General features: G+C 41.4%; 2 protein-coding genes across 2 annotated transcripts in view; both read right to left on the minus strand.

Annotated features, from left to right (window-relative positions):
- Positions 1–17,369, minus strand: part of LOC135091079 (uncharacterized) — a 67,486-nt gene extending 50,117 nt beyond the window's left edge. The window contains exon 1 of the mRNA XM_063988444.1: positions 17,060–17,369. The gene's annotated coding sequence lies outside the window, so the exon portion shown is untranslated. The remainder of the gene's footprint in view (positions 1–17,059) is intronic.
- A 2,403-nt stretch (positions 17,370–19,772) lies between these two features.
- On the minus strand, positions 19,773–24,204 carry LOC135091078 (nascent polypeptide-associated complex subunit alpha-like). The gene is made up of 4 exons (XM_063988441.1): positions 24,053–24,204; positions 23,007–23,141; positions 21,910–22,161; positions 19,773–20,370 (listed from the first exon to the last, which is right to left on the minus strand). Exons 2-4 carry the CDS (start codon positions 23,103–23,105, stop codon positions 20,092–20,094), a joined length of 630 nt encoding a protein of 209 aa, XP_063844511.1. The 5' UTR covers positions 23,106–23,141; positions 24,053–24,204; the 3' UTR covers positions 19,773–20,091.
- Between the last annotated feature and the right edge of the window lie 881 nt (positions 24,205–25,085).

Below are 25,085 nucleotides of genomic sequence, written 5' to 3' on the forward strand. Positions count from 1 at the left end.
ACAGGTTCGCTAAGCTTACCTGCACGCATGCGCTCACGTGAGTATATACGCCCTGGGCTGAATACAGTATGTGCACGGTGTATTTTTAGCCCCTCGCCTCCTGATGGTGCAAGACTGAGGTGAGGGAAGCGACTGAGATGAAGAGAGATAAAAAGGTGAAGGGGTCAGACAAATAAATGACTAGATGAATAAAGGATTGAAAGGTTTAGCGTGACTGTGTGTGTGTGTGTGTGTGTGTGTGTGTGTGTGTGTGTGTGTGTGTGTGTGTGTGTGTGTGTGTGTTATAATCATGTCTCAAAATGTTGTTATAGTCGTTACTCTCAAAATTTCATGTTTTCTCATACGTTCAATGTTTGTAATCGTGTATAAAAAAAAAGTAAATAATAAATAAGTTTAAAATAAATGAATAAAGTAAAAACCATCATATATCTCAAAATGCAAAACAGTGGACCATAACGTTAACACAAAATACTCTGATCCATAAAATTATGTCTATGCATATACATTTGTTTATCTATCTATTTATCTATCCATCCATCTATCGCCCTATTTATCTGTCTATTTACTTATTTCTGTATTTATTTATCAATCTAACTAACCATTTATTTATATTCCCATCTATCTATTTATGTGTTTACAATAAGGATTTACCTATCAAATTAATCTATCCATCCATCACCATATGTATCTATCTGTCTATCTACTTATTTCTGTATCTATTTATCTAACCGTCCACTTACCTATTTATCTTTCCCTTTGTCTATCTATCCATATATCTATCTATCTGTGTGTGTTTGCAGTAAGGAGTCAGGGAAAAGAGTTTAGAAAGAAAAAGGTCAATTTATTCATGTGTTTCAAGGATTTTTTTCTAAATAGCTTATGTATATTTTCAGTATGAATATTTTACTGGTACACTCCTGCATTTCAAAGTGGGAATAAAAAAAAAAGGTCAAATAAAAAAAGAAGATAAATACTGATAAGAAAACAGAACTTAAAATTGTGAATAAAAATTGGTAGGTAGATAGAATTATTTTTCCTTGACACTGAAACTCCAATTAAAAGCAAAGCAAAACACACACACACACACACACACACACACACACACACACACACACACACACACACACACACACACACACACACACACACGTAATTTAGTCGGAGCAGAGGTTTTAAAAAGAATTTTGTGGTGAAAGACTTAAGTTAGTTGTGTCGCAGTGTTTTTTTTTTTTTTCTTTGCCGCCTGAAGAAAAAGATTTGTTACCTGGAGGAGGAGGAGGAAGGAGGAGGAGAAAAGATCGGATAACCAAAAAACAACACAAGCTTCAACAGCAACAATAACAATAACAACAACAACAACAACAAAACCGGAAGAACAAAGATCCATGAAAAAAAAAAGAAATGGAAAAAGAAGAAAAGACACAAGAGAGACAATAACAGAAAAGAAAAAGGAATGAGAAAAATCCAGCAAAACACAACGTTCTCTTGTAGTTCATTAATTACTGAAAGCGAAAACCAGGAGAGGAAATAAAAGAAAAAGAAAGAACGAAAGAAAAAAGAAGGAAAAAGAAGTAAAGAATAAATGCACCAACGAATGAAAAAGAAAAAAAGTAAAGAAGAAAAGGAAGAAAGAAAGCAAGTTGGATAAATAGATACACATCAGGAGAGAGAGAGAGAGAGAGAGAGAGAGAGAGAGAGAGAGAGAGAGAGAGAGAGAGAGAGAGAGAGAGAGAGAGAGAGAGAGAGAGAGAGAGAGAGAGAAATAAAAATTGAAGAGGAAGGATAAGAATATGAATAATTTTCCTCACAGGGCGATGAATGGACCAAATGATAACGATGATGATGATAATAATGATAATAATGACACAGTATACACAATTTTGGCCCGTGTTTTATAATGAGCTTTTCGTATGAATTGCAGCACGACTGGTTCCTTGTTAACAGGATGGAGCGGGTGGTGGTGGTGGTGGTGGTGGTGGTATTATTATTATTATTATTATTATTATTATTATTATTATTATTATTATTATTATTATTATTATTATTATTACTATTATTATTATTATTATTGTTATTATCATTATTATTATCATTATTGTTGTTGTTGTTGTTGTTGTTGTTGTTGTTGTTGTTGTTGTCAAAGTAGCAAAAATGGAAAGAAAAAATATGCAATAAGAAAAAAATAACGAAACGAAAAATACCAAAAAAAATCACGAATATGAATAGCAAAAATAACAAAATAACAAAGAAAAAACAATAGAAACAGCCAAAAATAACAAATCTAAGAATTAACTAGAAAATAACAAAACGAAAATATCCAATACCTAACAAAAAAATTGCAAAACTATAAAATAACAAAACTAACAAATAAAATAACAAAAATAACAAAAATCAAAACAAAAATAACATCACAAACAGAGCAAAATAATAAAAATAACAAAAAAGTTAACAAAAAATAACCTCACAAACACCAATAACAAAAACTAACCAAAAAATAACAAGAAAACCACACCTACAAAGAGGTAAGAGCATCAATGAGGACAGAGAGACAGACAGACAGACAGACAGACAGACGGATAGACAGACAGACAGCGCGACCCCAAAATAAGCGTGCGCAATTTACAATCACCTAGCGAGAGTCACACACCTTGATGGCAGGTAATTTCTCACTAATTAGTCGTGACAGGTAGCTTTAAGGTGGATGTTTCTCCAGGTACACAGACACGCAGGTGAGGCAGGTGAAGTGAGGTGAAGGTGCGTTCTCTCTCTCTCTCTCTCTCTCTCTCTCTCTCTCTCTCTCTCTCTCTCTCTCTCTCTCTCTCTCTCTCTCTCTCTCTCTCTCTCTGTTTTATTTGTTTCTTTTTTTGTTTATAAGTTGATTTGGAGTTGATTTTTCCCTTTTATTTCTCTCCCCCTCCCTCTCTCTTTCTCTGATGCCTCTTTTTATCGACACACACACACACACACACACACACACACACACACACACACACACACACACACACACACACACACACACACACACACACACACACACACAGAGAGAGAGAGAGAGAGAGAGAGAGAGAGAGAGAGAGAGAGAGAGAGAGAGAGAGAGAGAGAGAGAGAGAGAGAGAGAGAGAGAGAGAGAGAGAGAGAATAACAGAAATGAGGGAAGATGAAATAGAACAAAAAAATCACAGAGCTTAAAAACAAAACAGGGAAGAAAAGAAGTTAATAAAAATCAAATTGGAAAAAAAAATGAAAAAACATGGGAAAAAATAAATTAGCTACTTAAAAGGCTCACATTGGGAAAAAAAAAGGACAAAAAATCAAACAAAACAAACAGGAGTAAAGTGCAGACGAAAGAAAAAAAAACTGGGAGGAAAATACTAAGGAAAAAATAAGGTACAAGATAGAAAAAAAATTTGATAAAACTATTGAACTGGGCAGTAAAAAAAAAAAAAGAATCGTGTCGCAGGAATGGAAGAGGAGGAGGAGGAGGAGGAGGAACAAGAACAAGAAGAACAAGAACAAGGAAAAGAACATCAACAATAACAAAAAAACGAAGAAGAAAAACCGAAAAAAGGAAAAAAGGGAAAAGACAAGTAGAATCATTTTCCCTTTTGTGGAGATAATTTTCCCTCCACCTTGGAAAGAAATGAAGACTTAATTCGTCTAATCAGAGAACAGTGACTTCCTAAGGGGCTGTGGCTGAGAGATGCAGGGGCTGGGGCGGGGCTAAGGGGCGGGCCGGGACGGGGCGGGGCAGTGCTGAGGAGCGGGGCAGGCGTGGGAAAATGACTAATTGCATAGGCTGAGGTTCAAACAGAGAAGTTTTAATTGGAATAGAGGTACCAGTGAGAGAGAGAGAGAGAGAGAGAGAGAGAGAGAGAGAGAGAGAGAGAGAGAGAGAAAAAATTAGTAGTGGTGAAGAGGTGTAGGAAGTGGTGTTGTGACGTGGATGGGAGTGAAGGGAGAGATGGTAAGAGAGAGAGAGAGAGAGAGAGAGAGAGAGAGAGAGAGAGAGAGAGAGAGAGAGAGAGAGAGAGAGAGAGAGAGAGAGAGAGAGAGAGAGAGAGAGATTACGATATGAATGAGAGGAGGAGGAGGAGGAGGAGGAGGAGGAGGAGGAGAAAGAAGACAAGTAAACAGGTGTACTACATTTCAGCAGGTGTTCATCACATTTTAATTTCACCTGTAGCGCATCCATTTCATGAATTAATGTACTTGAAACCAATAGCCCCGTGAGCACGCACACACACACACACACACACACACACACACACACACACACACAATCTCTCTCTCTCTCTCTCTCTCTCTCTCTCTCTCTCTCTCTCTCTCTCTCTCTCTCTCTCTCTCTCTCTCTCTCTCTCTCAATTAGGCTCCTGCAGTGGGCGTCGTTTCCATCCGTCAGCAGTGCGCCCCTAGAGGAGATTTAATCATGGAGGGCGGGAGGGCGGCGAGGCAGAGGCGGCGACAGCAAGGGGCGGGGCAGGGCGAGATGGGGCGGGGCAAGGCGGGGCGTGGCGAGGTGAGGCGGGGCAGGCGTTTTATAGCAAGGACAGGAGACAGAAGTTAAGGAAGAGGAGGGAGGAAGGGAGACACAGATTGACAAAATGACGGACTAGCTTTTGGCTGGCTGGATGATCAACTACATCTCACTCACTCACTCACTCACTCACTCACTCACTAGCTGACTGACTGACTGACTGGGTGGCTGACCGACAAGATTAACTGCTAGACTGAATGTCTGACTGTGACTGAGGAGATTCTCATGTAACTCACTAACTGACTGACTGACTGAATTATTGACTGACATTAACTGACTGACTGGCTGGATAACTAAGTGATTGAATGACTGGCCGACTGAGAGAGAGAGAGAGAGAGAGAGAGAGAGAGAGAGAGAGAGAGAGAGAGAGAGAGAGAGAGAGAGAGAGAGAGAGAGAGAGAGAGAGAGAGAGAGAGAGAGAGAGAGAGAGAGAGAGAGAGAGAGGACATACAAGGGGAAACATAAAAAAAAAAAAAAAAACAGCTGGTCAAAGTGAAAGATCGTTACTTTTAGAATTAGTGTCTTTTTCCCTGGTCCATTCGCCAGCGGGAGGTTCGCCCTACGTTTGATTACTGAACTACACTTAATTAAGATGATCCCGCCCAAGATCCGGAATGCCGACGGTGCGAGACGGGAGAAAAAATGACGTAAAGAAATTGGAAGAGGAGGGAGGAGTAACCTAAAAAAAAAATAAATGGAAGACGAAGTGAAGAAAAAATATATAAAAAAAAAAATCGTAAAGGGAAAGAAAGAATACCTAAAAAAAGAAGGAAGATGGAGAGCAAGTGAAAAATTACGTTAAAAATGTGAAGAAGTGAAAAAAAGAGCTCCCCTAAAAATACAATAAAAGTACAATAATTACAATAAAAATAAGGGAGAGGAAACGAAAAAGAACCTAGGAAGAGATTAAACACGAAAGGAAAATGAACTACAGCAAACTAAAAAGAACAGGTGATTTTTTTCTCTCTCTCTCTCTCTCTCTCTCTCTCTCTCTCTCTCTCTCTCTCTCTCTCTCTCTCTCTCTCTCTCTCTCTCTCTCTCTCTCTCTCTCTCTCTCTCTCTCGTTGGTCTGAAGGTAATGGATTTTCCTTTTTTTCCTCTCCCTATTTTTTTGCTCCGGATGTTTATGTAACTTTGAAACGACCCCCCTCTCTCTCTCTCTCTCTCTCTCTCTCTCTCTCTCTCTCTCTCTCTCTCTCTCTCTCTCTCTCTCTCTCTCTCTCTCTCTCTCTCTCATCATGCAAGTAATATATTGTGCTGGATCTTCCTCATGTTCTCGTAAATCAGAGTCCTCTCTCTCTCTCTCTCTCTCTCTCTCTCTCTCTCTCTCTCTCTCTCTCTCTCTCTCTCTCTCTCTCTCTCTCTCTCTCTCTCTCTCTCATATTCTTATTTCTTTAAGTTTTACAATAACTGAGACCACAAAACTACCCACAAACTGTTTCCTTCATTTTACATTATCAAAAAGCCCCCCAAAAAATTCACCTACATACATTAAAAGCACAAAGATTATATAATATATGTTTCCTCCACTTCAAAATACTTAAAATCCATCACAATAAGTTAACTAACAGAAGAATTGCATTATACACGTTTTCTTCTTCACTTTACGATACTTAAAACAGAAAAAAACTCACCTGTATTCATTAAAAAACACAAAACTTTCGCTACAAACGTTTTCCCTTCAAATTTACAATACTCAAAACCCTAAAAAATTCACCTATATACTTGAAGTGACCTAAACTTTGCACTATTTACGTTTTCCCAATCCCTGCCCTCCACTGACTCCCTTCCGCCGCGCCTTGCCTGTCCCCGATTGAAATATTGGGTGCAGTTCAAGCAACACATGCGTGACACTCAGGAACGGCAATTTAGGGTGTTAAAACTTGCCTCAACTAAAGGCTGCCCATTACCCTGAATGACTGGGGACGAGTGAGAGTAGTGAGAAGGAAAGAGAGTTTAGGGAATGCAGGTATTTGCTGGAGAGGGAGGGTGTGCTGAGGGTGCTTGGGTATGAGGGAGAGGGAAAAGGGTTGGTTGGAGTGGAGAGGGAAGGTAGGTGGAAAATTGAGGTGGTGAGGGGAATGTAGGTGAATAAATGGAAGGAAGGAGAGAGAATGATGGAAAGAGAGAGAATGAGGACTAATGGGCTTGAGTAGAGAGATGGGTGGATGAGACTGGGAGAGGTAAAGGAGATGAGTGGTAGAATGGTACAGAAGATAAAGGAGAGGCGGGTTTGAGATGTAGAGATGGTGGTAGAAAGGACTTGGGAAGGGTTCAAGTTAAATAAGAGTGAATGAGAGTGAAGACGAAGATGAGAGGAAAGGAAAGGTAGGAAGGAAATGACATGGAGGTTGTTTCGAAGGGAGAACTTGGGTAAGGTCAGGATGAAGTGGAGTGAATGAGAGTGAAGCCGAAGATGAGTGGAGAGGGTGGAGTGGAGGAGGGAAAAGTGGAGTGAAGAGGATCGCTAGATGGTAGGGAGGGTGGCAAGGGTGGTGTTGAATCGTCCACTTCAGACCTCCTGAGGAAACATGTCCTGCTATTAGTAAGGACGGCTACAAATGGTGGCAGTGCGTGAAGTGCCGGCGACCTCTTGCGAGGAGGAAAGCTGAGCGGTTGTAGCATTACTTAAGATCTAAAAAAGAAAAGTTACTGAACCACATTATCAAAATTCTTTCCTTTCCACTCACAAATCCACAGAAGACAGCACACTTACAATTTTCTAAGTGCTACAATTTTCCACATTGGTCTTTAGGATTTGGGTTGTTTAATACTGACTTTAGTACTTCACTCCACCACGCAGCACCTCCCAGCACCTGATTGACCGTTGTTGGTACTAAATGTGTTGCCTCTGTAGTGCTTCACGGGCTTCACGAGCTGAACAATTAATCAGCCGCTTTGATATGGTTCGTACCTCCAACACTGGCCTTGATTTCATGCAGTGTTCAGCTGGCTGTGTGGTACACGGCTCTACCGTTCTAAGGGTTGCCAAGGAGAACTGACTCATGGTAGTTTCTGGGTAAGAGAGGTAACACTTTACCGTGGCCTTTCGTGACACTAGCCAGCACCATATGACCTCAGTGCTGCGGTGCATTAACTTATTTTCGCTTCCACTCCATGACTAACTGAGTGATTAACATTACTGCCCACGTATCTGGGTTCAAGTTCCGGTCCTGGCCAGCGAATCACACTTCCACGCAAGTCACCTCCCTGCTGAGTAAATGCATGAGTACCTCCCATAAACTCCATTAGACCACCGCACCACGCTCAGATCCTGCCTGGCTCGTCACGTGACCGCCATGTTAGGAGAGCGAAACCCCACCTGCACAAGCTGCCAAGAAAGGGTCATATCTCCCAAAAGTAGCGTGTTTCCCCGGCAATAAAAGCCACTAACCACTGATAGCTTTGATCCACCACCCAGAATCCGATTAGGGTTCGCCAGTGGGTCTCAAGGATGGAAGGGACGGCGTCTCCCTCCCTGCCCCCTACCCCTCCCACCCCCACCTGCCCGTCACCTCCACCGCTCACCTAATTGTGTTACTCAGCCTGTTAAGTAATCAAGCACCACCAACTCGTGAATCCCCCACGGCAGCCCATCGTGAACTAGGAAGACATGATGGAACCCTGAAAGCCTAAAAGATATTGATGCTGAAGAACCGTAAGCTGAAGAAAAAACATTTTAATGTGATGAACCAAGTGACGAACCAGAAATTATGAGCTAGAGAGGAGTGATGAACCAAGGGGCGTGATGAACTAAGGGTGTGACGAACCAAGAGCGTGAGAACTAAGGCGTGATGAACCAAGAGCGTGACGAACCAAGGGTTTGAGAACAAAGGCCGTGACGAACCAAGGGCGTGACGAACCAAGGGCGTGACGAAGCAAAAGCATGACGAACCAAAGGCGTGACGAACCAAGAGCGTGATGAACCAATGGCGTGATGAACCAAGGGCGTGACGAACCACGGACGTGACGAACCAAAAGCGTGATGAACCAAGGGCGTGACGAACCAAGGACAAGAGAACTAAGGGCGTGACGAACCAAAAGCGTGATGAAGCAAGGGCGTGACGAACCAAGGGCGTGAGAACTAAGGGCGTGACAAACAAAGGCGTAACAAACCAAGAGCGTGACGAACCAGAAAGACGAGATGAACCGGACATGTGACGAACCCGACACGACAAACCGGAAAGAGTGAGTGTTTTAAATTAACATACACTAATCTAAGTGCACATACTATCAGGAAAACTCTAAAGTGGTATAAGCCTGAGTGATGAAAACGCAAAACAGGAGATACATTGTGCATTTCATTAAGTGTTAAGCTCTTGATAAAGGCGAAGGTTTCCCATGAGACACTCCAAACCTCTCTCTCTCTCTCTCTCTCTCTCTCTCTCTCTCTCTCTCTCTCTCTCTCTCTCTCTCTCTCTCTCTCTCTCTCTCTCTCTCTCTCTCTCATTATTATTATTATTATTATTATTATTATTATTATTATTATTATTATCATTATTATTACAATATTAAGTTATTTATAAGAAAACACAGGGGAAGAAAAGAAAAAAAGTGAAGTAGATTATTGAGGAAAAATATAGTTCAAGAGCGAATGAGCATTATCAATTCGGATGAGCTGAGACCTGATGTTGAAGTATTCCTAAATGAGGGTCTGTCTTATCTCCAATATCCGCCCAAGGAACCTTATGTTTACAAATTGTAGCTGGACGGGAAGTGGCATGACATTGAAAATTACCTATTCCTTTTCTCCCTACCATGTGACCTCATCCCTCCTTCCTATTTCAGTATTTCCACTAAACATCATTGTCTTTCTCCAGCCCCAACCCCCAGCTGATGTCCGTCTCCTATACGCGAGCACTCTTATACTCCGTACCTTTGTTACTCCCTCTTCCTCCTCCTCCTCCTCCTCCTCCTCCTCTTCCTCCTCCCCCTCCTCCTCCTCCTCCTCCTCTTCCTCCCTCTCCCTCTCTCTCTCTCTCTCTCTCTCTCTCTCTCTCTCTCTCGAGAGAGAGAGAGAGAGAGAGAGAGAGAGAGAGAGAGAGAGAGAGAGAGAGAGAGAGAGAGAGAGAGAGAGAGAGAGAGAGAGAGAGAGAGAGAGAGAGAGAGAGAGAGAGAGAGAGAGAGAGAGAGAGAGAGAGAGAGAGAGAGAGAGAATTTTTTTAAGCTGAGGCTTAACACCTCTTTACTGTCAAAATAGTTCGTCATTTTTCAATTGTTTTCACGCACTTTTTATACCACATCAGAGTTTTCCTGATAGTACATTCATGCGTACATTCTTATATACACACACAGAAACAACTGAAGTAATGCACACACACACACACACACACACACACACACACACACACACACACACACACACACACACACACACACACACAGGATCACAAGCAAATTAACAGACAAACGAACAAACACGTTCATGAAGTTCTGATTTGTACTCGCAGATTGGCTTGAACACACACACACACACACACACCAAGTGGCAGTTTAAGGATTAAACCCCAATTATACAGCTTTGTGACTCGTCTCTCATCGGCAACACACACACACACACACACACACACACACAGGGCAGTTAATCTTGTGAAAGTGTAGTGTTAACACCACACCACCACACCACACCACCACCAGAAACCATCACACACCACCACACCACATCATCATCACCACCACCACCACCGCACACCATACCATGCCACACAACACCACACCACACCACGTTATCCTTGGCGCCCCGACCTTCAAAGCACTGCCGAGCCCTGCCAAGCCCCCTCCGACCTCCACCCTGTCCTGCCGCGGCTAAGGTAACAATTTCCCGTCACATATTTAGCGTAATTTCGAGTGTTTTGCAGGTGTTTCCAGGTGATTTAAAGGCTCGCTGTGTAGGAGTAGGTGGAGGAGGTGGAGGTGAAGGAGAGGGGAGGAGAGTGAGGGAGAGAAGAGAGGAGGAAGAGTAATGGAGGACTGGTGGAAAAAGTACTTCGGCTCTGTATCACGTTTTCTTTTATATGAGTGAAGTTTGCATTGTTTTGATATTTACCTTATTGAGAGGATATAAAAGAAGTTATAATATGTAATAAGATCATAGCTGTATTTTTTTGTTTCTTGTCAAAATAACACTGTCGTCATTTTGGAATTTTTTATTTTTATTTATTTATTTATTTTTTTTTTTTTTTTAGAATGCCTAGGATTGTTTTGATGTTTGATTGAAGATTTTAAAAAATAAACATTTCCCAAGTAATAATACTCAATAAAATCTAGTCTAATTATTCGTATTTTCAAATATAAAATAAGACCGTTGCTAGATTCCAAAAATTGTTTTCTTTATACAACGAGGAATTAGTTTTTTTTATTTTTTTTTATCTGGAAAGTATAGATTTTTTGCATTCAGAATATGTAATATAATCTAGTCTGGTTGTGTTTCCATCTCGATATTACAAGGTTTTCGTAAAATTTACAGAACGTTTCTTGAATTTCTCTTTATTATCATTCAGGCTGGAAATGTTTTTATATTCCAGATACCTGTTGAAAAATTTATCAAGTCAAAATTAAGTATATGGCATGTCAAAATATATAGTGCAGTCCAGTCTTTCTTTCTTGAGTTTCAAAATGACGTGCCGTACATAAAAAAGGGCTGAGATGGACATTTTTCCTGCCTCCCTCCCTGCCTGTACATCACTACTTACTTAAACCTCCGAGTGTCTCCAGACTCAGACGTCAAGGAAAACCAGAATTAACTACAAAAATAGATTCATACACCACAGGCAGGACAGATGGAGGTGTAGGAGGGATGCGAGAAGGAAATATGGAGAGTTGGGGAATGAGGGGTTGGGGGATGAGTGATGCTGCACCCCAGGCTGGACAGATGGAGGTGTAGGAGGGATGCGGGAAGGTAGTGTAAACGGTTCGGTGATGAGTGATGCTGCACCCCAGGCTGGACAGATGGAGGTGTAACAAAGGTGAGGAAAAATAGTGTGGGGAAATGGAGGATGAGTGATGCTGCACACCAGGCGGGAGAGATGGAGGTGTAGGAAGGGTGGGGAAAGTAGTGTGGGGTGGGGAGTAAAGGGATGAGTGATACTGAACACCAGGTGGAACAGATGGAGGTGTAGGGGGGGTATGCGTGAAGGTATTGTGGGGGGATTGGGGTATAAGTGATACTGTACTCCAGGCTGGACAGATGGAGGTGTAGGGAGGGTGCAGGAAGGTAGTGTGGGGGGTTGGCAGATGAGTGATGCTGCACCACAGGCTGGGCAGATGGAGGTAGGAGGGGGTGCGGGAAGGCAGTATGGGGGTTTGGGGGATGAGTGATTCTACACCGCGTGACAGATGGAGGTGTAAATTTACATCACTCTCCTATTGATCGTGGACTGTATCATCAAACGTTATGGCGCATTATCTCAAGTACCTCCAACAGGCTCTAATAGCAGTTACAGTTGTTTTCTCGAGTGTGTTTACATGAACCTAGTGACACTTTGGCGATAATTTTTGCATCAACAGCGGGAAAAACACCCAGACAACCCAGCTAATCATCTATGTGGCCTTTGAAAACAGTCATGATTGAAGAAGAAGAGCGTTCACAAGCACAGACCCATGACTGTACACCCCTTCAGCTTGCAATGGTAGGCTGCCGAAGAATGTTCCCACAATGCCAGAGAGGAAGAAGCTGAGATATGAAGCTGACACCGCCGAGAGAATGCAAGATGTGATTCAAGATATTAAAATATTTTCCTCCCACTCACTGGCCTCCTCAGTCTTAAGTGTCCAGAATACTGATAGAAGGCAGGGGAGTCTCCCAAAAAATCTTGAATGCATTGCCTGAGTTCAACCTGGAAATTAATTAAAAGATGTTTCGTGAAATTGCAAATGCCAGGCGAATTTTCTCGTTTCCCTAATATTGCCTCAAAATTCTCCCAGCAAGTGTCTGGTGCGCTGCGTGGCCTGCAGGAATCATTATTTGCTGCCAGACAGATCACATCAGTGCCACCAGGCCATGCCATTCACTGCCATTCAACTCCACCAGCAAAGGGGAAGAGGGTGACAAGAAAAACACGCCAATGAGAACCCAACTAGTTAAGGAGAGAGGGAGAGGGAGAGGGAGAAGATGGATATTTTTTTTCTTTTCGTTTTTTGGTACTGTATCCATTAAACTATCATTATAATCATGAAAACACTTTGAAAATAGTTCTTAGGAGTTGGCACACAGTATTTTGAAACGTTTTCCTCTCTCATTAGGATTGTTTTCAAATGCCACAAGAAACAGTAAGGTTCTTTTTTTTTTTTTGTTGGTAAAGTCTTTGTTAAACTATCACTAGAATCATGAAAACTCCTTTGACAATAACTAGCTTCCAATCGATAAATGTAAGATGCAAAAAAAGTCTCTCTCTCTCTCTCTCTCTCTCTAAAAGCCGATACACAAAACAATCCACTTTCAGTTCTCATTATTCCCTACACCATCTTCGCTCGGCACCAGTAATGAAAAAGATATACATCACTGGTGGCTAATTGCTCTCTTTTCTCTCTCCTGTTTTTAAGCCCAACTCCAGTTCAGCCTATCGATAACTATGCCGAACGTAATGCCGACGGCCCTTCCCTACACAGGCCCCGCAATAGGTAGGTTCCATCAGCTAGGGACCACCTCCTCCCCCCAACTATCCCCCAACGAGTACTGGTTATTATAGCAGTCATTATTCAGAACTAGTGGTGATCACACTTCCCAATCATCACATGAACTCTCCACACACAACGAGGGGTACTGGTTCATTTAGGCTTGTTTCCTCTGTTATTATTGTTTCTTTTGTGTTGTTGCTGGTTTTTCTTTCTTTCTTTCTTTCTTTTATTTTGTTTTGTTTTGTTTTTTCTCGTACCTTTTTATTGTCTATTGTATTTTTCTTTTCTATGTTACGTAGTTGTTATTATTGCTGTTGTTGGTGGTGTTGTTATTGCTGTTCTTTTTCTTGTACTTTTTTTTTAATTACTCTCTCTCTCTCTCTCTCTCTCTCTCTCTCTCTCTCTCTCTCTCTCTCTCTCTCTGTTCACCAAGTTAACCTTAAGTATGCATCAAAGTTTAGGTGATGCTAGTTAAGGTTAAGTTAGGTTCGACTAAATGCATGTAACCACTACTATCTATCATTATATCATTGCTCATATTCAGACCAAATTACCTCTGTCATTATTAAACGATTAGCACTTGTAATGGCCATTTCTTTCATTCGATGGAACTTTTTTTCGTTCAATATGCCTTTTTTTCCTTCTTTTTTTTCAGTACGTTATTTTCTCGTTCAGCAAGTTAGTTTTCGTTCAGTAGACCTCTTTTTTTTTTTCGTTCTATTTTGTTGCCCTAAGAGAGTGCCTTTCTTACATTAAAAAAAAAAAAAATCGTGACTGTTTAGGTACAAAGGTGTTTTACTTCTCCCAAAAGGAACGTGGTGTATCTCACATTACTGGATGCGTCACCACAATGGCCATAAAGAAAACAAATGGAGCACATATCGGGAGGTATTGGGAACATCATGTGAGAAGGAAACGTACTGGTGCTCTGCTGTAAAAGTGAAATATAAAAGGTGTCTCCAGAGTATGATGAATGTGTACTGAGAGAGAGAGAGAGAGAGAGAGAGAGAGAGAGAGAGAGAGAGAGAGAGAGAGAGAGAGAGAGAGATAACCTCCATCACAACCATACAATAACAAAAACACAGCAAATTCTCTTTACACTTATGGGTAAATAAAATGTTGATGGAAATATTCGTAGATTTAATGAAACATGGGAAATACTGTTCCTAGATTTAACTAAAAAGGTACAAACACACGCCCTTGACTCACTCAGTCCTTTCATCATGACAATAAAAGTAACCTTCACACACACACTCTGTTCTTTACAACTTTCTATACACAGAATCTGCTAAATGAGCTTAATTTCTCCCATTTTCTAGTCTCACCACAGTGATCACCAATGCATCACATCTCATGTTCTCTGTGTGGTGCAGCAGTATTCAAAGTGAAAAAAAACAATAACACGCACAGCAATACTCTGAGGACACCACGCTGCCAGATGTAAAGTACCTGACTGTGTGTGTGTATGTGTGTGTATGTGTGTGTAATTCACCAAGGTCTGATCAAAAGCAGACCCTCAACCACCAGCCGTTACCCTCTCAGTGTAAGCTCAGAGTTCATTCTTACCGATCATTGGGTAAGACTGTGACCTCACACACCACACACCGTATCCCTCTGGTCAGGGGGGACAGTAACTGCTCTGCTTGTTAGTAGGGATTCAAACCTACATCAGCCATGGCGGCCAACACAGACTTGGCCCCTTTGCCACTGAGCCACGAGGCAGTGTGTGTGTGTGTGTGTGTGTGTGTGTGTGTGTGTGTGTGTGTGTGTGTGTGTGTGTGTGTGTGTGTGTGTGTGTGTGTGTGTGTGTGGATAGGTGGGTGGGTGTGTACATACCAATACATTCACTCTGATAGTGGATATCTTGAATGTCAATTATTCATTCAAATGCCTGCAATTTTATAATAAAACAACACTACAATGAAGAAGAATTAATGAGAAAAGTTAATTGGTTCTGAAAAAACATGAAATAACATTCAGAATATTTTTTTCTCTGTCAATCATTTTCTATGTCCAAAAAATAAAAATGAAGGCAAATCAATGAAGAAAAGTTCCCTTCATCTCCACATTTTGCTTAGTAAAGTGTGTGGGTGAAACCAGTGGTGGTATATGAGCACCTCCTCCTCTAAGAATCGATGTTCTCACCCTGCCGTGCAGTGACATGATGCTCCCTCCGCCCTCACTGCTCTGTTCTCTCCTATGAACCTATGAATGACAAAAGATCAAACTCATTATTAATGCTGCCACATCATCAATACTCTCCATTACTTCACCACCAGAATCAGTTATCATAAGATACACAAAATAATTCACATACAAATCACCAACCTGTGAGTGTGTGAGTTGAGGCAACGCTGAACTCTTATTGCATAGTGTTACATCCATCCAGCTCCATCTCGTCTTGTTTTGGCTCCTCTTCATATCAATAACTCTACAATGGCACTGCTGCAGCCAACACATGCAAGTACCCAGTACAGATCCACTTTTTATGCAATTTTCAAAGCTTCATCTCCAACATTATCTTGCCATTCTCTCAGTGTTCACAATCAAGGTAATTAAGTCAGTGCATGCACTACACCAAATTGGCTTGATTTTGGTGGCTTAATGGGGGATGAAGCCTCCATTTAAAGGTTAGGAAATTTTAATGTCTAATTAGATTTTGTTTTGAAAGCCTGTCATTTTAACATGACCAAGACTTAAGCATACCAGTTCATTTGACCTGCACAGCAAGAAACTGCTCCAAGTCAGCACAACTCTTGGTGTGTCCATAGGAAACAAAGTGTCCCCTATTAAGTACTGGATTACATTTAGTATGGAAAAGCCCCTCACTATCAAGTATCCAAAAGACTGACATGTGGCAGTCAGTGTGGCCGGGAATCCATGGAAAGGGAGCAAAGCATCTCCCAAGTAGAAGGAACGTGGAGATGACCTTAGCCTCTTCCCCCAAGGTTAATACAGATCAGATAGAATTAAGATTGTAGAATATTATGCAATATATATCAACTTTTGAAAACTTGTTAAAAAAAAAGGGTAAAAAGTTAATAAACTGGTGCATCCCACACAACACCCCTTCCAAGTGCTTGAAAGTCACTACTGGCCGCCTGGCCAGCCACCAGAGCTGTGCAGGGTAGGGTGGAGTTAGCCATTGCTAGAATCAAAATACTTAATTATTTGAAATTCTCCCTAACATAACATAACATCAACCTAATCTAAACTAACCAAACCCTAATGTAACTTAATCCCGTACCTTTGTTTTTTTTATTCTTCATAATTAAGCAAGAACTTCATATAACTAAGTATTCTGATTCCTATAACAGCTAACTCTGTCCTGTCCCACACAGCCCTGGCAGCCAGCAGTGACTCTCACAGCACTCAGAAGGGGAGGGTGTCATGCGGGATGCGTTAGTTCATTAACTTTTCACCAGGTTTTGTTTTTTTTTTCTCTCTCTTTCTTTAACAAGTTTCTGGAACTTGATATATATATATATATATATATATATATATATATATATATATATATATATATATATATATATATATATATATATTGCATGATATTGTACAACCTAAATTCTATATAAGTATTAACCTCGGGAGAAGAAGCTATGGTTATCTCTATATTATTCCCAATTTGTGTTAGGCTATCCACATCTTCAAGCTTCTTGTCAATCTTACATGAAATTGCAGTTTCATTACTGCTGTTTGTTTACATCATGGCAATCATGCATTTGATTTCCATTTTCTTTTTTATTTGCAGTTCAACTGATATCCTTATTTTCTTTCCTTCCCTTATAAATTATCGCAGACCGGATCACGACCGAAAATACCACGACTACTGTTGCTCCATGTATTGGCTAAAACTGCAACAAAAACCGTTCATCGTCTATAATACTGACGTGCAGTACTCACCAACGGGCTCTAGGTTGCCATCCTCCCTGGTCCCTTTCCTTGAGGCACGAGGCGCTGAGGTGAGCCGGCCAGGTGTCTCCCCACCAACACACACATCCTTCACCTGTCTGTGTGGCGGTGACAGATGGTCCAAGGCAGTCATTTTCATCACTAAGACACTAAGCACTGACAAAAAGAAGAAAATACGGGAGGACGATTCAAAATTAATAGTGGAAGATGGACGGAAATTCACATGTCAGGAACAAATTTCAAACGCGCGGATCACTGGCTAGTATTGACGTCGCTTATTCACCACTGCTGCTCCGGCCCGTTTTCTTTGTTCGACACTTCCGATGCTGTCTTCCTCTTGCCCTTCCCGCGAATTCTTTTTTTTTTTTTTCTTCTTTTTATGTAGGAAGAACACTGATCAAGGGCAACAAAAATCTAATCAAAAAAATATGCCCACTGAAATGCCAGTCCCATAAAAGGGTCAAAGCAGTGGTCAAAAATTGATGAATAAGTATCTTGAAACCTCCCCCTTGAAGGAATTCAAGTCATAGGAAGGTGGAAATACAGAAGCAGGCAGGGAGTTACAGAGTTTCCCATAGAAAGGGATGAATGATTGAGAATACTGGTTAACTCTTGCGTTAAAGAGGTGGACAGAATAGGGGTGAGAGAAAAAAGAAAGCCTTGTGCAGCGAGGCCGCGGAAGGAGGAGAGGCATGCAGTTAGCAAGATCAGAAGAGCAGTTAGCATGAAAATGGCGGTAGAAGACAGCTAGATATGCAACATTGCGGCGGTGAGAGAGAGGCTGAAGACAGTCAGTTAGAGGAGAGGAGTTGATGAGACGAAAAGCTTTTGATTCCACCCTGTCTAGAAGAGCAGTATGAGTGGAACCTCCCCAGACATGTGAAGCATACTCCATACATGGGCGGATAAAGCCCTTGTACAGAGTTAGCAGCTGGGGGGGGGGGGTGAGAAAAACTGGCGGAGACGTCTCAGAACACCTAACTTCATAGAAGCTGTTTTAGCTAGAGATGAGATGTGAAGCTTCCAGTTTAGATTATAAGTAAAGGACAGACCGAGGATGTTCAGTGTAGAAGAGGGGGACAGTTGAGTGTCATTGAAGAGGGGATAGTTGTCTGGAAGGATGTGTCGAGTTGATAGTTGGAGGAATTGAGTTTTTGAGGCATTGAACAATACCAAGTTTGCTCTGCCCCAATCAGAAATTTTAGAAAGATCAGAAGTCAAGCGTTCTGTGGCTTCCCTGCGTGATGTTTACCTCCTGAAGGGTTGGATGTCTATGAAAAGACGTGGAAAAGTGCAGGGTGGTATCAGCGTAGGAGCGGATAGGATAGGAAGTTTGGTTTAGAAGATCATTAATGATAAGTTCACAGCACCCCCTGAACAGTGCTTTAGACCTTACTGGGAGTAATTATCGTGTCGGCAGGTGTCTGCTGATGGTGTAATAATGCAAATTGGCTGGGACAGTTGATGGAGAACGGCCATCTCGCGGCACCAAGTTGTATAAATAGACAGCTTCTGTAACCTTGCATCCCTTCCTCGCTGCGATCACTTTCACAGAGCGGTGACACCTTTCTAAGATCCCGTTAAGAGAAGTAACGTGCACCTTACGAACGCGTGATAGCAATGTCTAAACCAGCACGCTGCCACATACTATCCACTTCTAGGTGTTACTTCCTCCACTTGATAGGTGTTGGGTCGATCGATTTGCACCTCTCTTAATTAAATATTCATACTCCCATAAACAACACGATTTTAGTAAGATATAATAATCTCTACACCGTTTATAAGTTATTGCATGATCTTCCCTCCTTCCAGAACATTCCACAAACTTGACGATAGCCCCCTTTCCTGTGAACTGTCTGACAACTACCTGTAATTCAGTGGTGGCGCATGTCTGAAGGATACTTGTACTGGTGCCAAAATAAAGAGTACAAAACAGGACTATCCAAGTTTGAATACCAGTAGAAAAAAGAACGGTCAATGCTCCGATCTTAACACCAATTTACTAACTCACGTCCTCCCACTCACCTGTCAAGACTTCAAGCACCATCAGGCTGACATTTTTTTAGTGAGGTTATTAGGAACGTGGTGGACCGCTCTGAAGAACGTTTCAGCGGCTCTCTTACCAGGATCAAGTGGAAATAATTGAGGATTTTTAGGGACTGCCAAAATAATCAATAATCAAAATAAAACTTGCATCAGTGGTGGGAAAATACCCGTGGGACCGTGACTGATCTGTGGCCTTTGAAAATATTTCTTTAGAGACAAAAATGTTCAAAAAATAGACCAAGGCATCTACACACATTCTTATTTATGTCATGATGCTGAATTTCTCCTCAAGATGTAGCTGTCATGATTGGGATCAAGTTAATCAGCAATCACAGGTTGAAGAAACTGACCTCTCTGGCTTTCAAGATAACAAAAACCTTGGAATTCCTTCTAAGTACTTCCACTTATACAAACAATATTCTCATTTTCCATTAAAAGACCTTCAAATTCCTCCTCAGAGTACTAAAGTCACTAGGCCAACCAATGCTTACAGTAACTATCATCTTCACTGCCCTCGTGTTCTCTCAGGTCACACTATCAAAACTACATCCAGTCATTTTACACTCACACCTGTAAACCTTCTCACAAGACTTCACAAGCCAAGTGTCCTTCAATGGTTCGTCCAGACAGGGCCAAAGGTGGCGGGGAAAGTGTCCAGTACTTTCATAATAGTTTAATTGGTGGTTAAATACAGTCTAATAGGATGAGTGGACAGAGCAGAAGTGCCTGGGAGGTTGAGGCACAGACCTACATACATACATACGTACATACGCAATAGAGCAGAACACAAACTCTGCTAGTCTGCCAATTCAAATAATGTCCTTTTTCATCTTTTTTGAGGTTATATCAGCACACGGCTCACACAAGTCTTTATATAATATAGGACTTTAATTTCTCTCTCCCTTAGAGGGTTGTTCGGAGTTCATGGAGGGGTAATTGGGGTACAGGTAGTTAGGACATCACGCCACCTGGGCTCATCACATCGTTAGGTCCATGATGGCGTTAACTATATCGTTGCTGTTCTTCTTCAGTGCTCTTATGGCCTTGGCTCGAGATACATTGGCCTGCGACACCACCAGCTCAATGTCCTTCTCTTCCAACCCAGTCTCATCCACCTCCTCATCATCCTCTTCTTCGTCCTCCTGTATGGCGGCCGGAACGGTGGTGTGGGCAGCGGTGTCAGCAGCAGGGTTGGTGGTTGGCTCCTTGAACTTCTCAGCAGCTGCCATCTGGGCCTGCTGGTTCATGTCCTCAATCTGGTGTTGGTGGAATAGAGAAGTGGTGAGAAGACAGAGATGGTGAGATGATATGAATGGCAAAGCAGGGAAAAGTATAGGTTGAGAATTGCCAAACAGTGAGATTGCAGGGGTTAGTGACCGAGTAATTACAGACTGACATAGATGGCCAAGCGGTGAATAAAGATTTGAAAGTGAACTGGCAGAAGTGAGAGTGCAGGGGTTTATGACTAAGCAAGAGTACATATTGACATAAATGGCCAAGTAGTGAACAGTAGGTTGAAAGTGAATCAGTAGAAAGTAAGAGTGCAGGGGCTTGTGACTAAGAGTACAGATTAGACAAAGTTTAAGAAGGCAATGATTGTGTGCATTCCTTTATAATTACATGTCCTTACTGATGAACAATTACCCAATGCAGTGATGTCTTATTCTAAAACACTTCAGGCAAAATATTTACAACTACCTCCTATTGCAATTCCTATCCTAATTCTCCTTGGTCTATATTGAAATTAATGTAAAGCTGTTCACTACTCCACATATTACTTTCAACTTTATTTACCCACAAAATTTGGACTTTGTGGCAACCTACAAACTAAACAGCCGAATATTAATGAAAGCCATATGTGAGAGGTGGCATGATGTTGGAAAAGCTTGACAGTGAAGGAACCAACAAGTAGGTCAATTCAATTAGATAAGATAATGAGTCACACACAAAAAAAAGAAAAAAAAAAAGATAGCAAAGATCATAGGGTAAAAACATAACTTCCTGTGGGCTGATAAGAGACGGAAGATGAAAAAAACATGAAAGAAGGAATTAGACAAAGAGAACTGAACGGAAATTGGTTATCATAAGTAGCATACAAATGTTATCAAAGTGCTCTCTCTCTCTCTCTCTCTCTCTCTCTCTCTCTGGGAAAGAGTAAGTGGTAGGATAAAGGTTGTGATGATAATGGCAGATAAACAATCACCAAAGCTGCTTGTCACCAAAGCTAAAGAGTTCTGACAGGTGACTTTGTAGGGATGAACAGAGGCACAATCCATCACCTCCTGCTTAATAAGACTGAGACTGACATGGGACTGACTGGCTAGGGTTACAATTACAATTATCTCCTCCAAGTAAATAAGATTCTGGCACTGACTTAGGATTGTATGGCTAGGGTTGTTGTATAATGACCTTCTATGTTACAGTAAAAGAAAATTACTTAAAACTACAGGCTTTTTTTGTGAATCTTGCCTTCAGTTACACATCAGGGAAGGAAGTTAAGAAAAGACAAGAGGCCAAATGAGTCAATCAACCTGTGAAAAGATAAGCGAGAGACAGACTGATGAAAACTACAAGGTCTTAGTCCATTTTCCAAACTTTTACACAAGGGACTTGAAATAGATGCCAAGATACAACATGAACCCTACAAAACAAGGACAAAAGAGAGGCACATTCCCTTCACAGTCCTCGTCAAAAATAATTTCTTCATTTCAACTTCAGGAAAGGAACTTGGAGAAAAATTACACACAAGAGAGAAAGAGAGAAAGAACAAACCCCCACTCCAGCACAACCCTCACCTTGGCCTCTCCGAATACAATGTAGGTGTCGGAGGCGGGGTTCTTGAACACGTCTGGCTTGTTTATGACGAAGAGAATGTTCTTGCTCTTGCGGATGGTGACTCGGTTCACACCCGGCACCTGCTTGAGGCCCAGCTTGGACATAAGCTTGCGTGCCTTCTTCTCCGACCGGCTCTGTTTGACTGCCTTGGCTGATTCTGTGACTGTCGGGGCTGTCGCTGAGCCACCCTGCTCCAGCTCTGGGAGGGATTCCTGTGGGGACGGCAAATTATTATAATTTTTATTTATCTATTTTTCTAGAAGGGGTATCAGTCAAGGGTAACACAAATTAGAAGGAAAAAGGCCCACTTAGGTGCCAGTTCTCAAACATAATCAGCTGTCAAAAATTTGATGGTGTTTGGAAACCTGCCTCCTGAAAGAGTTTGTCACTGGAAGGAGGAAATACAGAAGCAGGCAGGGAGTTCTAAAGTTTACCAGAAGAGGGGATGAATGATTGAGAGCACTGGTTAACTCTTGCATTAAAGAGGTGGACAGAATGGAGGTAAGAGAAATTAGTGTTGTGTGGACTTTGCTGGGCAGAAAAGGACAGAGAGGATTGGCAGAAATTTATATGCAAGGGATAAATGGGATGGAACAAGAAGGATTTCATTTAATTTGGGGCAAATCCTGAATGGTGCAGAATTTTGTGGGTGGAAAGAGAATGAATGGACTGATTAAATTTTGTCACAGGTATAAACAGAAGGGAATGAGACAAACGATCTAGGACATGATGCCCGAGTGGTGGAGCATTTGGCGGAAGGACATCAGAGGACCAGCAGATTCTTGACATGAAATGGGAAGGGAAATTAAAGATAAATTACAGAAAGACTCCTATACCCACAATGCACAGTGAGCTTGGATCTTTGGTGAGAGAGAGAGAGAGAGAGAGAGAGAGAGAGAGAGAGAGAGAGAGAGAGAGAGAGAAAATGCACAAAATCCTATGGCTATCAAAACACAATTACTTATTGATTACTTATATTTAGATCTCTCTCTCTCTCTCTCTCTCTCTCTCTCTCTCTCTCTCTCTCTCTCTCTCTCTCAAACACACATGCACGCACCTCTGAGGCGTCGGAGTCAGACCCTGAGCCGGCCTCGGGGTCCTCCGCTGCCTCAGCCGCTGGAGGGAAGGTCTTCTCGATCTCCGTCAACTCTGGCATGGTGATGGTGGTGGCGGTGGTGGTGGTGGCTCAGACCTGGAAAAATTAATATTATGAATGTGTATTGGTATGTAGTGTGGAGGTGTTTGTTTCAGTGTTATTTGTACCTTCATCACTTGTGTTTTCATGACCGTGCAATACAAGGATGCAATACTCCACTCTCGGCTGTCTTGGAGTGGTGACGTGTAACAGTAGTTGTGGTAAAGATATATTGCGGGAAGAAATAAAAATAACATCGTGGTAGAGGTAGTAGTAGAATTGGCGGAGGAAGTAGTAGTAGTAGTAGTAGAAAAAATGGTAGTAACAGCAGTGCAATAATAGTAGTGATTGTAATAATAATACGATAGTGGTGATAACAATAGTACGGTTATTAGTAGTCATAGTAGCCGTAAACGACAGAAACAAATACACACAGGTAACTTATCAGGTAATAACTCAAAACACACACACACACACACACACACACTACATAACCCAAATATCCAATCAAGCAATTAACACCTGCTCCCCACACCTGTTGGACACCTGCACACACCTGCATGCCAAAAAAAAAAGCTAATCAATCTCAAAGTACGTAAATAATAATACTAGTGAAATGGCGCCAATTAATAAGTATTTTGTACCGAGGACCACACAATATTCCCGGTGATTTTAAATGGATATTATTCCCACTTATTAATTCCCGGTATCGGTGCAATGAAGAATATATCGTTAATCTAATATATAGGAAATCTTAGTCGCGTGTGCACAGAAATATAACCCATTGTACACCAACACCTCCCGACACGTCTATTTAAATCCCATTTTATCACTGTCATCACGTAAATTCACTCCTATTTAACATATACAATTTGATCTACATCATTCTGGTTTTCCTGCGGTGTATATTAGAGCGCGTATTGGTGCATTTGTCAAGTAATATGACGGATAATAGGATGAATACTTACAGTTACTGCTCTGCTCCTCCCGGGAAAGACCTCTAGGCTTGTGCTGCCATCTACCGGTCTTGTTCTGGGTCTTGGTCTGGGAGAGTATCGTACCTCGCCACTCATTGTTGTACGTGGCTATTGTTTGGATGAAGATTGTTATATACAGTACTTATAATAGAGAAAAGTAGTTGTTCTAATCGTTACTGGTTATTATTGACGGGCTGATATCAATTTATTTGCTATATAGTTATTCACGAGAGAGAGAGAGAGAGAGAGAGAGAGAGAGAGAGAGAGAGAGAGAGAGAGAGTTTGATTACGAATACTATTATATGGATGACTCATTTTTGTACCTCTTACATAAGAATAGAAAAAAGTATTATATTATAGTGCTATATTACAAAGGTCGTGCTGTGATGATGGGAAATAAAAGATTAAAGGAAGGGATGAAAGCAAATAGAAAAGATTGGGAATGGAGGGGAGATGAGAAAGAAAATACTGGAGGAAGAGAAGGAAAGCAGGTGCAAAAGGAAAGATTTGGGACGAGAAGAGGGGATATCAAATGTGAAAGAAAAAATATGGGAAAGAAGGAAAACAGATGGGACAGAGAAAAAAAAATTGGAAAGGAGCGGGAAGCAGATGGGAAAGAAAAGACTTGGAAAGAAGCAAAATGGAAATGGAGAAATTCTAGAAAATTATCGTAATGCAATGCCAGATTATTTCCAACCTTTGCTCAAACACATGATCCAGGTTTCCTTGAACAAATAAGTGAATAGCATCATTAACAGATAACCAAGGTCAGTGCTTTCCAGGACAGGACTTACATGAGGGATATGTTGAAAGGTTGCTGGGGGTGATTAGTCAGATCATCATAGAGGTTTTGTCATTTGATGCATAATCCTTGCTAAGCACCATTTAAATCATGAAAACATCCTTGAATACCCCCAACATTTCCACTAGAATTTGTTAACCTTCCACCGAAATCTTTTCCTTGCTATACTGTCATTAGAACCATGAAACTTCTTTGAAAACTCCTAACATCTCCACCAAAACC

This window comes from Scylla paramamosain, chromosome 36, assembly GCF_035594125.1.
Source record: "Scylla paramamosain isolate STU-SP2022 chromosome 36, ASM3559412v1, whole genome shotgun sequence".
NCBI lineage: Eukaryota > Metazoa > Arthropoda > Malacostraca > Decapoda > Portunidae > Scylla > Scylla paramamosain.

What these genes read in the sequence shown, in the direction of transcription:
- LOC135091078 (XM_063988441.1), bottom strand. Translation starts at nt 23,105, where the DNA reads ATGCCAGAGTTGACGGAGATCGAGAAGACCTTCCCTCCAGCGGCTGAG. An exon ending in CTGACTCCGACGCCTCAGAG is followed by an intron (nt 22,162 to 23,006) that starts GTGCGTGCATGT and finishes CCGTCCCCACAG; the next exon opens with GAATCCCTCCCAGAGCTGGA. An exon ending in TTGTATTCGGAGAGGCCAAG is followed by an intron (nt 20,371 to 21,909) that starts GTGAGGGTTGTG and finishes CACCAACACCAG; the next exon opens with ATTGAGGACATGAACCAGCA.